The 16,767-nt window shown below is 45.5% G+C and overlaps 1 protein-coding gene across 4 annotated transcripts in view; it reads left to right on the top strand.

Annotated features, from left to right (window-relative positions):
* PGM1 (phosphoglucomutase 1) overlaps positions 1-11,769 on the top strand; it is a 61,860-nt gene extending 50,091 nt beyond the window's left edge. For all 4 annotated transcript variants that reach the window (XM_080802628.1, XM_080802627.1, XM_080802630.1 and 1 more), the window contains 4 exons: positions 2,755-2,890; positions 5,926-6,109; positions 8,573-8,707; positions 11,129-11,769. In XM_080802628.1, coding sequence (XP_080658754.1) covers positions 2,755-2,890; positions 5,926-6,109; positions 8,573-8,707; positions 11,129-11,218 — 545 coding nt within the window. In that variant the 3' untranslated portion in view covers positions 11,219-11,769. The remainder of the gene's footprint in view (positions 1-2,754; positions 2,891-5,925; positions 6,110-8,572; positions 8,708-11,128) is intronic.
* Positions 11,770-16,767: the final 4,998 nt, after the last annotated feature.

Below are 16,767 nucleotides of genomic sequence, written 5' to 3'. Positions count from 1 at the left end.
GAAGAAAAGAAAAAGGAAGGAGGGAAGAAAAAATACCCATGGGAGCATAGACAAATAATTCCAAGCTGTGTACTTTTGTCATGAATTCGCAGTATATCAGGGAAGCTGCCAGAATCTTGCTGCTCAGGGTGAACTATCGCCAAAACAACATTTGCAAATGCTGTAAGGGCCCAAGAGCTCATTGTTGTTTCTTGAGATAGCAATACAGGCAAATAAAAGTCCGTAGATCATGAAATTCGGTAAACCAAGAATTTGTTACATAAAGTGCTACGTAGAAGTATTGCCCAACATCTCCAGGTCTGTCAGCTTCCAGGTTCTGAGAACTGTGGTTTCTAAAAGTGGTATCTTATTGAAGAGAAGGTCTTTTGAAAAAAAAAAAATTGTGTTTTTGAGCCAAAAAGAGGAAGAGAAAATGTTGTAGTAGATTAATTAACCGATAAACTCATTCATTGCACTCCTTACAGTTGTTTATGTATTCAGTGTGCGTTTCTAGTTACCAGACTTCGTTGTAAGGATAAGTAAAAGATGTCTCTAAGAAATAGGTGAGAGGGGCGCCTGGGTGGCTCAGTGGGTTAAAGCCTCTGCCTTCAGCTCAGGTCATGATCCCAGGGTCCTGGGATCGAGCCCCACATCGGGCTCTCTGCTCAGCAGGTAGCCTGCTTCCCCCTCTCTCTCTCTGCCTGCCTCTCTGCCTACTTGTGATCTCTGTCTGTCAAATAAATAAATAAAAATCTTAAAAAAAAAAAAAAAGAAATAGGTGAGAAACAGGGTGAAAGGCTCATAAATCAGTAGAGGGTTTGAGCGGGTCGCTGTGAGGGAAGGAAGAGAACGTAGCTCTTAACTGCCTAGGGGAGCTGGGTACTAGTCCCAGACAGGAGAGGACATCTGAGTTGGGTCTAAAAGGACAAAAAGAGGAAGAAAACAGACTTCACTCATGGCTACTACGTAGCCAACATTGTGAGACACTCTGATGTTCTAAGAACAATAAGACCCAGTGGCACAGGCACTTGAAGAGTTCAAGGCATGATAATGTGCAAAGCATTGTGGGAGAGGGTTTGTACTGGGTCCTATTCAGGAGTCAGAAAGTAGCGCTCAGTATGGTCCATGTGTGGAGACTTTGTTCCGTTTTGTTTGGCTTTTAGAACGAGGAAGTTAAGGGCTGAAAAGGAGAGTTGTGTGCTGTATCAGGTTCTTGGAAGAGGGTCTCCATGCACATAAGCACATTGAGATGAGCCAGTGTGTTAGCTCTGGTAAAGATTTTAGCAGGTACCTTGGAAGGGGACAGATGTGCCATAGTTGACTTAACCAAAGCCCTCTTGGCTAAAGAAAGATGCCCTGGATTGGAGTTGCTGGATCCACAAGTAGGTCCATTTTTTAAGGTTTTGATACTTTTTGCCAAATTGGACTCTGGAAGGTTGTACCTCTCCCCGCAGTGGCATGCTGGAACCCCATTGCCCTTCTACCTCTCCTGATCCTAGGTGTTCTCATTTTAAAATCTGTGGCCATTTGTCAAGCAAGTAGCAGTTTCTTATTGGGGTTTTAACTTCAATTGTTTTTTAAAAAATAATGCTACCTTCTTACAAATTGGGTACCTGTATATATTCTTCAGTGATTGTTTATATCCTTGGCCTATTTTTCTATTGAAGTTTTGCTTTTTCCTTATTAACATGTAAATTTTTTCTATATTGAGGTACATTAAACATCTACTTTATGTTGCAAATCGGTTTTTTTTTTTAAGGTTTGCCAATGGCCTTTTACTTTTACCTATAGCTATTTTGCAGATAGAAATGATAATTTTTTTAAAAGATTTTATTTATTTATTTGACAGACAGAGATCACAATTAGGCAGAGTGGTAGGCAGATAGAGAGGAAGGGAAGCGGGCTCCTTGCTGAGCAGAGAGCCCAAACTGGGGCTTGATCCCAGGACCCTGGGATCATGACCTGAGCCGAAGGCAGAGGCTTTAACCCACTGAGCCACCCAGGCGCCCCAATAATTTTTTTTTAGTAGGCAAATACATAGATTTTTTTTCTCTTATGAATTCTGAATTTACCTGTATTTGCCATTCCCAAGACTTAAAAAATATATTTATGTATATTTTCTATTATATTTATATTGTATATCTTATATTTATATCTATATATATCTTTTATTTTTATATATCTTCGAGGACTTAAAGCTTTTCAAATTTTATATTTGAATGTGTAATTTACCTGGAAATCTTTTTGGTGTGGTGTTTTATAGGGGAAAAAACTGATTTTTTTTCCCAACTGTCTAGCTAGATAGCTAAATACTACTTAAAAAGTAATTCCTTCTTTTCCTACAGCCTTGAAGTAACACCCTTATCATATATTCAAGTCATACACATGTTTAGGTCTCTTTCTAGGTGCCCTCTTTTGTTCCATTAGGCTGTCAGGGTTTTAATTATTGAGTATTTATGATGGGCATGTTCTTCTGTTGTTTGTTTTTTTTCTGCTCACATTTATACTTTGTAATTGCTATATCCAGTTCCACCAGATTATCCCTCTGACATTTTTATTGGCATTTGCTGTAAATATCTAGATCACTTTGGGAAGCATCAACTTCTTTCCAATATTATGTTGCTTTGTTCCATATGTGGTTCCTTCCATGTACTCAAGTTCCTCAGTCAAGTTTTATGACTTTTTTGATTGGGTCTCCATGTTTACTGTTGAGTTTATTCCCAAATGTTTTGGAGAAATCATGTTTCTCAAAGCTGCTTGCTGCCCCCTGGCCAGGTTCTGATCACATCCGCGAGAAAGATGGACTCTGGGCTGTCCTCGCTTGGCTCTCCATTCTGGCCACCCGCAAACAGAGTGTGGAGGACATTCTCAAAGATCACTGGCAGAAGTATGGCCGGAATTTCTTCACTAGGTAAGTCCCAGCCTGGCTGGGGTACAGAGGTAGGGTGAGGAAGTGCCCTGAGAGAGTTCTCATGGGTGTAGATTTTTTTCCTGTTTCTCAAGTGATAATAAAACCCTAGTTCATCTAGCCTCTACAAATTGAGGGATTTTAAAATAATTCAGTCAGGGTTGCCTTTTATGTCTGCCATAAAGAACAAGGCTTAAAAAATTTAGTTAATGTATTCAAAAGAATAAATGTTTTGTAAGCCTTTTAAATATACAGAGGTGGACATGATGATTGCGCTGGATTTGGACTCAGAAGAATGGATTAGAATTTTATTTCTGCCCCTTAGTGAGTTGGGAAGTCATTTAACCTCTCTCTAACAGAAAACTGTCCTCATTTTCCTCATTTGTAGAAATGGTAATAACAGTCTGCCATTGAGTGAATTAAATGAAATATGAGTCTGAAAGTGTTTTATAAACTCTGGGACACTCAAAGTATGGAAACTTTTCTTTTTCTTTCTGAAATTATGGAAACAATTATGCTTAGTCTAAATCAACTTTTCTGACTCATTAAAATAGGTCCCCAAAGGCTGCATACTTGTCAATACTTCATTCATTGATTCAATAAATACTGACTGTGTGCCTACTTTCTGCCAGGCACTGGGGATTGGGCAGTGAACAAAATACTTAGAGTACATAGTAATTCTTCTTTTCCACGCATACTTCTGTTTTTAAAAGGCACTAATTTTTTTTTTTTGAGAAGTGCTTTTCACTAATTCCAACTTGCCTTTCCCCCAGTAAGTGTAAAAATCTAACAAAAATTTTCCTAGACCTCACTATTCTAATTATTGAAAGGAACTATGAGAAAAAGGGAGTAGATGAATTGCTAATCGGTAAGAAATGCATAGATGTAATTTCTTTGGGCCTCAGTTGCCTTTTCTATAAAATAGGTGAGTTAAATTAGAGAATTTAAAAACTATGCCACAGATTAAATAGTCAGTCCATGGTCTCTGGATAGTCCCGTAAGAATTAAACCTTAATCAACTCAGCCTCCTTCCTCGGAATCCTTTTAATCAACTTGAGAGAGAAGGCTGTTGCTGTCTTCTTCTTCATTGCAAGTCATTCTTCTGAGGAAGGTCTAAGTAATAAGGTTCACGTGGTACCGCAGCAGTAGCCCTGGGAGCCACAGCAAGAATCTCTACTTTCTAAGAACTGGGAAAGCCTGGTAATTCAGAACAGCAGTCATGGGCTCACTAGATTCTAGAGTGTCATGAAGGCAGGACCATGTCTGGTTCTGTGCTTCTGCTATCACTGAACATCTCACTCCTAATGACACTGTAAATATGCTTTGAATGAATAAATGAACGAGTTAACAAGTGAGTAGTAACTAGAATGGAATAAGGTTAGAAGGTTTGTTCAGAGAAGAGGTCACTCTTGAATCAGTTAAAAGTCTCCATTTAAAAACCATTTTAGGGGCGCCTGGGTGGCTCAGTGGGTTAAAGCCTCTGCCTTCGGCCCAGGTCATGGTCCCAGGGTCCTGGGATCAAGCCCTGCATCGGGCTCTCTGCTCATCAGGGAGCTTGCTTCCTCCTCTCTGTCTGCCCCTCTGCCTGCTTGTGATCTGTCTGTCAAATAAATAAATAAAATCTTAAAAATAAATAAAAAATAAAAACCATTTTAACATATTTGTATTAATTTCAGATAACTGCTAACTATTGCAAATCAAGTCCCTAGAACCTGCATTTCTAGTTAGTTAAGACACCCTTCATCTACTTAACAGGAGTGCTAGGCATTGTTTTATGTCAGCCTCAAAACAGTTAGTGGTAAGGCGGCTGAGATTCTGCGAGATGAAGCAACTTGCTCCTAGTTGCCCAGTTAGTAAGTGATAGAGGCTAGATTCGTAGCTCGTTCTGATGCCAAAGTCCAGATTCTTTCCATCACACCCCTCTGTGCCTAGGATTTGTAGAACACTTCCCCTAAACAGCCAAAGGTCACAGGCGGAAAGCACAGACACCTGGTTGTGATTTCTTGCTGTTTATCATGTTAACTAGGGGAAAGAGCTGACTTCAAGATTAAGAGGACTGCTGTCCTTGATCGGTAGAATCCTGGAGCCTGAACAGGTTGGCCTTAACTCCCCAGTATTTCTCATGTCTCAGATGGTGTCATCTTGCACATATCATGTTTGTTTCGCTATCGCAAATAAATACAGACTCTGCTGTCTTGAGCCTCTAAAAAATAACTCTCAAGAGGGTGTGTGCCACAGGGTCAAGAAAAGCCACCTGTCAGAGTCTTTAACCTCATAAGAAAGAAGTCAGAAACAATTCTGGGAGTAATAATAACAGTCATAGAATTTCTTTTGTGATGATTTTTATTTATTTCTTTATTTCTTTTTCTGCTTTGATCCTTTTGTATCTACATCAGGCCTCCTCTGTCAGGGTGAACCCAAAGCACTTTGGACCAGAATCCACCCTCACTGAAAGTTACAGAGCTGTTTTCCGATGTACAGAGTTAGGGTTTGGCCCCTTCTCTCTGGTCAGTGAAAACTTGGCCTCACTTTAGGAAGCTCCCGTGGAGACCGGAACGCTCTTGTGCCAAAAATCTCAGCAGCCGCAGGCAGGTCCCAGACTGGGAACTGTCCCAGCATTTATCCCGAAGAAGCTCTAGGAGTTTGAAAGAGAAGTGCTTGACTCATGTTCTTGATGCAGAGTCCTCGGGAGATAACCCTGCATTTAATTCTACCTCTTGGGGATGCACTGATTAGATGTTAGAATCTCTCACAAGCCCTTGAAGCTTCTAGAACTTATTCTGTAGAAAAGCCAAATGGGAGTTTTCTGCTTACTCAGAAGTTCCTGACCCTTCCCTGAAACCCCGCAAAGCCTTCCTCCCATCCCTGACCTGCTCCCTCCCCAGAGACGGACAGGCCCAGCCTTTTGCCAGCTTCTGCAGCCGGGGGGGTTTTGCGGGGTGGAGGGGGGAGGCCCAAACAGATGGTGAAGGAAGTGGTGATCTGTCTCGGGGTGATCCAAAGGGAGTGTGTGGGCCTACCTCTGCAACTTCTTGCAGGTACGATTATGAGGAGGTGGAGGCTGAGGGTGCCAACAAAATGATGAAGGACTTGGAGGCCCTGATATCTGACCGCTCCTTCGTGGGGAAGCAGTTCTCAGTGGGTGACAAAGTTTACACTGTGGAGAAAATTGATAACTTTGAATACAGTGATCCAGTGGATGGAAGCGTTTCAAGGAATCAGGTAGGAACAGATTTATGTGTATGGGAGAGAGGCCTCAGAGCTTCATCTCTGAAATCTCAAGAGAAAAAAGAAAAAGGCTGCTTGAGCCTTTTTCTTCCCCCTATTTTCTATTTCTATTCGCAGCCCCCACTTTTTCTCCGCACAGTTGCCAGCTTTCTGCTGGGTCATACATAACTTGCAAATATACTCATAGGGGAAATGGGTTTTTCCCTGGTTCTGTGTACTCCCCTGTGCCCTCATTCTGGAATTCTTAGCCCCTGCTCCAGAGGGATTTTTTACGTCCTCCAGAATTCGTGCAAGACATTGTGTTGAATGTGTGTGCAGAAAGGAGCCCTAGAATCTGAAGCTGAAAAGGTGAACTACTGCCTTAGATATCAGTCCCCTCTTTTTCTCTCAGGAGATGATAGCAGAATGCCAGCGGTGAGAGTGGTGGCATTATCATAGACCTTTCTCTGGTATGTTCTGATTTCTAAAAAAAAAAAAAAAAAAAAAATTGATGAGGCACTCTGGACTTAGAAATGTTAGCCGTTAACCATCTGCAGCACGTGACACGCAGCCAGTCCAACACGGTGGTGCATACGTAGCGGGACATCACAGTTGAGAACCTGAATCATGTCTGGATGGAAACAGAGCTGTTAGGGTTTCCCTCTCTGGGTGCCAGGGAGCCAAGGCTGCAGGCTGGGTCGGCCCTCATCTAAGCTTCTCACAAACACCCGGGGCCCGGGGTCTTCTCTCCTCTGGTTCTGCTGTTGTCACAGGACGGACTCGCCACTAATAATTTAGAAGCAGAGATAATAAAGAAGGAGATGAAAATTATTTTACAGCTTTCCAGTTTGCTTTTTCCTGATGGACCGAGATGTTTGGCCCAGCCCTTCTCAAGGTAGCCGACAGCTTTGAAGGAGGGGGACTGCAGGCTCGATAGAGTGTCTGTCTGGAGAGCGGGCAGTGGGTGGGTGGTTGGAGCATAGCCACAGCGACCCTGAGCACCAGGAGTCTCCCATCCTCAAAATGCTGGCCCAGTGGGCTCTCTTCTCTATGCCTGTTCACCCTCTGTGAGAACTCTGGGTCTGGTACAGATGATTGTAAGCGACGTCTGAGATAAAGAGAGGCCGGGGGTAGAGTAGGAGGTGGGTATGGAAGAGGGCAGAGTGGGGTCCACAGGATGGCAGGGCAGAAGTTTTGTAGAGAAGCCTTCAGAGAAAAAACGGGAGATTAGGGAAAGTAACCCACAATTCTGTGCTACAGCCAGCATCTGCGAGCGGGGGGAGCTGAGGCATGTGTGGGAAGGGTGTTGGCATGAGCATGGGTGCTGTTTGCTGCCCTCAACAGCTTCATGTTCTATAATCAGAAAGTCTGAAGATTTAGATGGAAGGCCAGGTAGGAGAGAGAATCCTCTGAAGTAGACATAGCATCCGCCATCAAGTGGAAGGACTTCAAGTTGAAGCTGTGGGAGAGGTAGACCAACCTGGTATGTTTCTAGAAGCAAGAAATGGTAAATGGGAGTGAACGGTATCCTCCCCATGATGATGGAATCAGGAAGGTACTGTGTGCATTTCCTCTGCTGTCTTCACTGCCGAATGGCACGATTAGACACGGAACGGGATTTGGTGACAAACAGCAGCTGAGGAGCGGTGTCTCTCCTTCTGGTTGGTGTCCGACTTTGAAGTTCTTTGTATAGAAGAGTGATAGGCTCACGAGGACTAGCTCTCAGACCGCTGCCTTGCTGACTCTTCCTACCTCAGGTGACAGAATATGTACCCGAAAATCTTTAGCCTCAATTCTCCTGAAGCAAGAAGGTTATTGAGGATGTGAGATGCTGCCAGGGAGGAAAGAAGAAGGCAGCAGGGAGTTGGGGGCACGGGTTGGCATGGCACCCACGTGGGCCCCGCTTTGAGTCCTCAGGCGTCGAGGGGAGAGTGATCGCTGCCTCCTGCTTGCTGGTTTGGTCATAGCTGGCTTCACCTGCGGCGTGCGGCCTGCTGCTCTCCGTTTGAGCCTCTCTGTTGGTATTGTGAGAGTTCTTCCTCTTCTGCTCCGGTTTCAGCCCATTCTGTCCATGTTTTCCTCCTGATCTGGGGATCAGATTTCTGTATCTGGCGACTTATTTGTTTACTTATTTATTAGGCTTCAAACTGGAATGGTTAGGCCATAAATTACAGGGGAGTGGGGAGAGGTGGGGAGTGCCGGCCTGTGTCATCCAGGACCCCTGCGCCCCGGATCAGATCTCCCACCTGACGCTGGGTATGCTTCTCCCCCTGTAAGCTCAGCCCCGTTTGGCCGGACGCAGTGACAGGCTGACCACGGCCGACTCCTGGGGCTTAACTGCTGCCCTTTATCAAGGACCTGATCTTCCAGTTGATCAAGTGCGGAGGAAGTTCCATCCGCAGACAAACCCCTTGTATTTGCCAGCCTTCAGTCTCCCTTCCAGCAGGTGGGGGACACATCTCTGCTTCCCTCCTCCAGGGCCTGCGGCTCATTTTTGCCGACGGTTCTCGCATCATCTTTCGGCTGAGTGGCACGGGGAGCGCGGGGGCCACCATTCGGCTGTACATTGACAGCTACGAGAAGGACATCGCCAAGATCTACCAGGACCCTCAGGTAATGCCCAGGCCCTGCATCCTGACGAGTTAGTGCTTCCCATTAGAGGGAACAGTAGTGGTTTCCCTGAGTCTGTGTTACCACAGCCCGTTTCTCCAGTGGTCAAACACGTGTGTTCAGTTTTCTCTATGTCTCCTTCAGTATGTCTTAACAACAGTGACAGCTAACCATTATCTCAGTATTTTCTCTGTGCCAAGCTCTGTTCTATACCCGTTACCCAAGTGGATATACTCACTGAAGTCTCAAATGAGGTAGCCCCCATTCTTATCGCTACCACAGATGAAGAAACAGGCAGAGAAAGGTTAAGCGGCAGCTCATAGGGTCATGTGCCTGGTGAGCAACAGAGTCAGGAAAACTAATCTTTAAATCAACCCCTCTTCTGGCGTTCTGGTCCGTCACTGGTCATTTGCTACTCTGCTTGGTCTGATCGCCTGTTCTGGAAGGGCACACGCTGGTTCCAGATTTGGTGGTGGAGCAGAGAGTCTCATGACCCAGCACAACAAAGGTCAATATGGAAGAGTCTGCAGACTGGCGGCCTGGTGATTTGGGCTCCCAGACCTACCCAGAGGATCTCCAGAAGTACGTCAGAGTGAGGAGGGACCCTGGAGGCAGGGGTGGGGTGGAGAACTTAAAGGACAGCCACCCCAGGGGAGGAGCCGAGGGGAGACAGTGACACACAGGGGACTTTCACCTTGTTTGTTCCTCACACAATGGTCTTGACAAATGTTTCCCCACCAGAGTTCCACAGCCAAAAAAGTGTAGGAGCTGTTGTGGTCCATTAACCCTTTCTTCAGGATTCATAACACACATGGCACCTTACAGGCTCTGAGAAAACTTGCGGCGAAGACCCCTGTTTGAGTGGCATTTCACCATGCTTATTCTACTAAGCCCTTTTCCTTCTAACACCTAATTAAAATCCGAGGAAACTCATTTGGAAAGCCTTGGCATAGCGGTTTTGAGAATAAAGTTTAGATGTAGAAAGGTCTTGCTTTCAAACCAGTTTCTGCCACCTGAGTAGTAGCCATGTGTCTGCGGGCAAGTGGTTTCCGTGCTCTGAGCCGTGGTTTCCTGGTAGAGTACTTCCTACCGCTCCAAGGTATTATAGGGATTTAAGGAGACAAGGGATGTGAAATTCTAAATGAAATTCTAAAAGCTAATTCTAGGATTAGCTTTGAGACCGTGTGGCTCTTAGAGTCGAGAGGAGGCTTCACTTTTACATTTTTTTTTATCGTGTCCAGACTCCAGGTTCAATTGTTGCAAGATCTCTGTTGTGCTGTAGGTGTCCCTAAAACTTAAATCAAAGGCAGTGGTGTCTGCGTTGTAGACCCACAGAATAATAGAGCAGGAGAAAAAGAAGGGAATTGTGTTCTTTTGTCCTAATACCAGGCATGTTGTAGACATTTATGAATGAATGAAAGATAAGTTTCTTTGAACCATAGTTGTCAGGAGGTGGAGGGGAGGTGGGGAGGGCGGTGCGAGGGGTCTGAAGGGTGTGAGGTGCCCACAGTGCCTAGATGTATCACCATTCCAGCCACGAGATGCCTTCCCTTACTCTGGAGCTGCTGGACCTTTGCCTCAGCACTTTCTGGGACTGTTGGAACCCCCAGGGGAATGGCAAGTGCTGTGCTCAGCGCGTGGAGTTGCTTCTCCTGCTTTCAGCCAGGAATCATGAGTTGGTGGAGATTAAGATGAGGGAAAGCAACAGTGGGCAGTAGGAAATGAACTGCTCTTGGCTCTGCCCTTGGGTCATTTGGTTAAATCACTTCATCTTTTTGGATCTCAGTTTTCTCATCTGTAACATGGGCAGTTTAGCTAGATAAGTAAGTGGTTTTTAAAAATGTTTTCATTAAAAAAAATTAAAAATTATTTTTATTTATAAATATATCCTGCAACAGCAGAATTCTTTTCTTTTTCCCCCTGAGTGAGAAGTAGTTGGAAGGTAGTGTTGTTGCATTTTGCAAAGATCTCTTTGGGGACAATGTGGGCGGCAAATTAGAGGATGCGGAAGTAGAAGGACCATTGTTCCAGGTGAGAAAGAGAAAGTTGATTTAGCGAGATCGATCGCCCAGGTTGGAGAGAAATGGTGCCCGTTGAGAGATGTGTAGAAGGTAAAAACTACTTACATTTGCTAATAGATTGGACAAGGGCAGTGTGGGAGAAGAAGGGGTCAAGAGTAACTCGTAGTTGTTCACTAAGTTTAGATGTTAGGCTATGTTGTTGAGTCACCAATATGGGGAATGCTGGAAGCAGATTTTAGGGAAAGAACACTTCTCTGCGCTTAGACTTGCCGAGTTTCAGGAGCCTTTGGGATGTGGGAAGAGGCAGTCAGACATGTGGGTCTTGGAGGCCATCTGAGGGCTGAAGCTCTGGGTCTGTGTCTAGAGAAAGTAATGGAAAAGTTTCTCTTTGTGTCTCCCTCAGGTCATGTTGGCCCCCCTTATCTCCATCGCTCTGAAGGTGTCCCAACTCCAGGAGAGGACGGGACGCACTGCGCCCACCGTTATCACCTAAGAAGACAGGCCAGTTGCGGTACGTCCCTCTGCCTCAGGACCCTCCAAGTCATCTGATTGAAGAGCATGGACAAACAAAATGTATCCACCCAGGCTTCTTAAGATTCGGTTTTTCCACTAACCAGTTGTTGACGACTGGCCCATTAGTGTTACAGCGCCAGCTGAGATGCCGTGTGGGCAAGAGGACCTAGGGGCTTTTACTAACGTCACTCCGTGTTGTGCCCTTAAGCCCTGCTGCTGTGCAGGTGTTTGTCTCCCGAGCACCTGCTTCTGTTCACTACAATGTGGGATGGAGGCTGAGCGGGAGCCAGTGAGGCCATTTCTCACGCTTAGGTTGTCCCAGTGAAATGACAGTGCAAGCTCGTTTTTCTTTGGTGAATTCCTCCCCCGTTCACTGTTTACATGTGTTCCAGCAAAATCCAATTTCTGGTGCCTTCTCTCCAATCAGTTCTTTCCTCAGAGTGAGACGTACTTGTCTACAGATGTCTGCCTTGTTTTTGCAACATAGTCCCACACAAATACTGTGGGATATTAAAGCAAAATAAGCCACTATTTCTTGATGTCTTTTTTTTTTTTTTCCTGAACTGCAGAATGCTCTTTCACTTTCAGAAAGAAAACACTTTTTTTTAAAAGAAGATATTGTATTCTGTTTGGATGTCCTAGCTGGAAGACAAAATGTTCTCTGTACTAGGTTTAAAATCCTTGTACTCAAGAACTGTGATTTCAGATCTTAGCAGAGTCAGCTGAGCCCTGGATTCATCTGAGGTAGCTTACTTTATGTAAGCTCAACTTGGTTAATTTGGAATGAGGAAAAGCTAGATGATTTTCAGGAGATTTTTTTCCCCCAGGAAATATTAAATAGCAAAGTGCGGCCATGTGCCTTGTGGTGTTGAGATACTGTAATGTATATTGAGGGGACAGAGGCAGAACTCTCAGGAGCTGAGAGCAAGATGACCAGCATTTGGCTGGATATATTGAGCGCATTGACATCTTACTCATCTTAGAACGATTTTATTTTATTTTAAAGATTTTGGGTTTTTTGAGAGAGAGAGAGAGAGAGAGCATGAGCATGGGCAGAGGGAGAAGCAGACTGTCCTGCTGAGCAGGGGGCCCGATGTGGGGCTCTATCCCAGGACCCTGGGAACCTGACCTGAGCCAAAGGCAGACACTTAACCAACTGAGCCACCAGGGTGCCCCAACTTAGAACATTTATATTCAATCCATGAGTGTAATGTAGTAGTTAAACACATAGGTTTGGAAGCCAACAGACATGAGTTTGAATCCGGCTTGGGACTTTGAGTCACTTTTGAATATATTCTCAATATCCTTAAAATCAGGATGAAGGGGTGCCTGGCTGGCTCAGTCGCTGGAGTTGTGACTCTTGATCTTAGGGTCGAGTTCAAGCCCCTCATTGGACATGGAGCCTACTTAAAAAAATTGTAAAAAAAAAAAAAAATCAGGATGAAAATAGTTCCTACTTTATGGGGTCATCAAGAACATTCAGTGAGTGGACCTGTGCACAACAGTGGGCACTTTATCTAGCTCATGGTAGATTGTCAAGTGAGCGGGAACTAGGATTATGCTTATAATACTGTTTCTAGATTTTAAAGTATTAGGAAAACAAAACTGTGACACTAATACTTGTAATGCATTTAATGGTTTGCAGGGCATTTCCACAAAGTCCCCTTGCTGTTCAGACTATTCCAGAGAGGCAGCTCAGCTCTGTACCCCTCCCCCACCCAGGTGGACAGGGTCTCTGGGGTAAGATTCCAATGTTGCTGGTTGACAAGGGGGGTCTAGCCCAGCAAACAGAACTGAGCTCTCACAAAGATGAGAGGAAGATGAGTATTTATTGAACATTAGATGCCAAACATTGAGTGCTTTCCATACACTCTTTCCATACACTCTTTACATGCTCCCAGTCACTCTAGATACTCCCAATATTCCCATTTTACAGATGAGGTCTGGTTACTTGCCCAGTGTTGGCATCACTGGGTAGTGGTGACATATCCCCAGGCAATGAAGCTCAGCCCTGCCTGGTTTGCCAGTACTTTGCCTGGCCTCTGCTATTGACTGGCCACTTCTAACAAGTGAAAGATAGGTTTTTGCATTTGCACAAATGCCTCTATATTTTATTTATTAAAGGGTCATACTTTGTGCCTTGGGTGCCAGAGAGTGTTGATTTTGGCATTGTTGTCCTCACCTCCCTCTGGCCCTGGGATCTTTTTTTTTTTTTGACAGACAGAGATCACAAGTAGGCAGAGAGGCAGGCAGTGGGGGGGGCGGGGAGCGGGGAAGCAGGCTCCCTGCTGAGCAGAGAGCCCAAAGCGGGTCTCAATCCCAGGACCCTGAGATCATGACATGAGCCGAAGGCAGAGGCTTAACCCACTGAGCCACACAGGCGCCACAAGAGAAAGAATCTTAAGTAGGTTCCACACTCAGCACAGAGCCTGACGGGGCGCTTGATCTCAGCACCCTGAGATCATGACCTGAGCTGAAATCAAGTTAGACATTTAACTTAACCACCTAGGTGCCCCTGGCCCTGGAATTTTTTTTTTTTTAATATATAATATATTATTTGCTTCAGGGGTACAGGTATGTGATCATCAGTCTTACACAATTCGCAGCACTCACCATAGCACATATCCTCCTCAATGTCCATCCACCAGCCACCCCTTCTCTCCCTCCGAACCCCCCAGCACCCCTTAGTTTGTTTTCTTAAGAGACCTTAAGAGTCTCTTATGGTTTATCTCCCTCCCCTTATGGTCCCATCTTGTTTCATTTTTTTCCCTCCCTACCTCCCACAACCCCCCGCCCTGCTTCTCAAATTCCTCATATCAGAAAGATCATATGATAATGTTTTTCTCTGATTAACTTATTTTGCTCAGCATGGTACGCTCGGGTTCCATCCACATCGTTGCAAATGGCAGGATTTCAGTTTTTTGATGGCTGCATAGTATTCCTGTGTGTGTGTGTGTGTGTGTGTGTGTGTGTGTGTGTGTGTGTGTGTGTGTATTTTTGTGTGTGTATCACATCTTCTTTATCCATTCATCTGTTGATGGGCATCTAGGCTCTTTCCATAGTTTGGCTATTGTGGACATTGCTGCTATAAACATTCAGGTACACGCATCCCTTCAGATCGCTACATCTCTGTCTTTAGGGTAAATACCCAGTAGTGTGATTGCTGGGTTGTGGCTGGCCCTGGGCTCTTGATACTTGGGTGTATCAGTCAGTCAGGAAATGTGTATCGACCCACATTAAGTGTGAAATGCCCTGGGAAGGGAATAATGTGTAACACAATTATGCCCTCCAGCTGTCCATAAGACTAGTGAAGGAAGTGAAGTCCAGCAGAGGTAGTAGACTGTACAGGGTAACTGCCTTCCGAATTGTGTAGGCAGCCCCTGATGCTACAATTCAGATTTTCTTTTTTTTTTTTTTAAGATTTTATTTATTTATTTGACAGACAGAGATCTCAAATAGGCAGAGAGGAAGGCAGAGAGAGAGGAGGAAGCAGGCTTCCTGGGGAGCAGAGAGCCCGATGCAGGGCTTGATCCCAGTACCCCAGGACCCCAGGACCATGATCTGAGGCAAAGGTAGAGGCTTTGACCCACTGAGCCACCCAGGCGCCTCTAGAATCCAGATTTTCTAAGTACCTATTCAGTTTCAAATGTTGGGCTACAGGCTTCCGAGTAACCCTCCAAGCAAGAAATTATTATTCCCATTCTAGAGCTGAGATGACTGAGGCAAAAGAGAAGCCTGAGTAATTTGCCCCAGGTGCCCAGCTACCATGTGGTGGAAGTGGAATTTTGAGTGGGGATCTCACCGACTTTCCATGACCCTTTTCCTGCCTCTCCATCTGTTGAATCAGACACAGACACTCCCAAGGCTATGGCCCCTGGAATGGCTTTAGAAATTTCCTCCTCATTCCTGATCATAATTCAGCTACTTCCCCAACCCCACGTGGCTACAGGTTTGGAAGTTAAAAGCTCAGGGGAGGAAGAGGGAGATGGCTGGGGCCATGGATCCGTGGGGGTGAGTGTGGGTGAGGGCCACCTTTCCTCTGTCTGTGGCTTCCAGAGAGACACCCCAACACATGTGCCCACCAGGAATGCTGGGGGATGGGGCCCCAAGAGGCTGGCCAGCAGCCTGCAGCCAAGCTTCCCCACCCTCCAGGATTGATGTGGTCTGTGAGTCAGGCCTGTTTTCGTTGGGGTGTGGTGGGGATTACAGTGAGAAAATTGGGTTGGAACTGTTGGGGCTAAACTCTGAAATTTCACATTTCCCCTCCCTCTTGACATTCAGCTTTCATTTTGGAAAAGCAGATTCCAGTTCAGGGAAGCTCCCCAGGTCCAGAAAGGGGCCAGGCTTACAAGGGAGGGGCCCTGCCTCAGAGAAGGAAAACAAAGGCCAAGCTCGCTGCATTTCAGGGGAGGCCAAGCTTTCGGGTCTTGGTCCCTCTGCTTCCTCTGCCTCTGAGTTCATGCTGAATTCAGCTGCATTTCTGGTTTACCCGCTAGACAGAAATTGGCCTTCCTGTGTAAGACTCCTTTAGAAAACATAGTACACCATGTGGGAGACACATCCCTCATGCTTTCACACTCTGAACGCCCAGCAAGGGGGTTGTGATAGGAGTGATCACAACCACTGTGAGCTGAGTCACCGCACCTCGCCTGCATTACTGCAGAGATTCCCTCTTGGCCTCGGGCCTCCATGCTCGCCCCCTCTGATCTGTTCTCCGTCGCATCAGCGAGGTTCTCTTTCCAGTGCTTACGTCCAGGCGCCTGTGTGTGTCACCCGTAAGGCCATGTGTGCTGCCTGCCTCCTGCCCGCCAACTCCTTGCCCTCTGCTCTCTGCCTTACCGTTCAGACAAAGGGAACTACCTGGAGACACTGTGCTGTGTTGTCTCCATGTCTTTGTCGCTGCTCTTCTGTCTGTCTGCATCACTTCCCCCTTCCATCCTGTCTTCCACCATACCCCCCAACTCCTGCTGTTCCTTAAACACTGTTTTCTCCAAGGACCTGTTGCTGACCCTCCAGGGTCTGGTTTGGGAATCCGAGTATTCCTATAGAACCCTCCTTATGCCACTTAGCATGCTGTAGTTCATAGCCTGTTTACTTTCCATTTCTCCCACTGCCCTGTGGGCTCCTAGAAGGCAGGGACTGATTTTTCAGTTCGAAAGACAATTTTTAGAAAGAGTGGAACGCTCTTACGCTATGGCTCCCTGCCCTCAGCCAGCCTCTGCGGTATGAGTATCTTCATTTTGGCGATGACAAGTGAGTTGACCAGCTTTCACAGCTAGTGAACCCTTTAACCAAGAACTCTTTGATAAAGCTTTAGAGGTTGAAAGTGAGAAAGTACCCAGAACAGAGGATCAGGGTAGAATCTGGCAGCAGATGGGAGACATATGTGTCATGGTCACTTTGAAGAAAACTTAATTTAAATGTTAAGAAGTATTTTATCTCTGATTGCTACAAAAGTGAATTGGGGGTATAGTTGGGGAAGGGTTCTACCAAATTAGCCTGAATATAGAAAGAAGTTATTTTTGTTCA

The sequence above is a fragment of the Martes martes genome (assembly GCF_963455335.1).
Source record: "Martes martes genome assembly, chromosome: 4".
Lineage (NCBI taxonomy): Eukaryota > Metazoa > Chordata > Mammalia > Carnivora > Mustelidae > Martes > Martes martes.
Note: the sequence above shows the minus strand (reverse complement) of the source record. Positions and strands in the feature narration are given on the sequence as shown.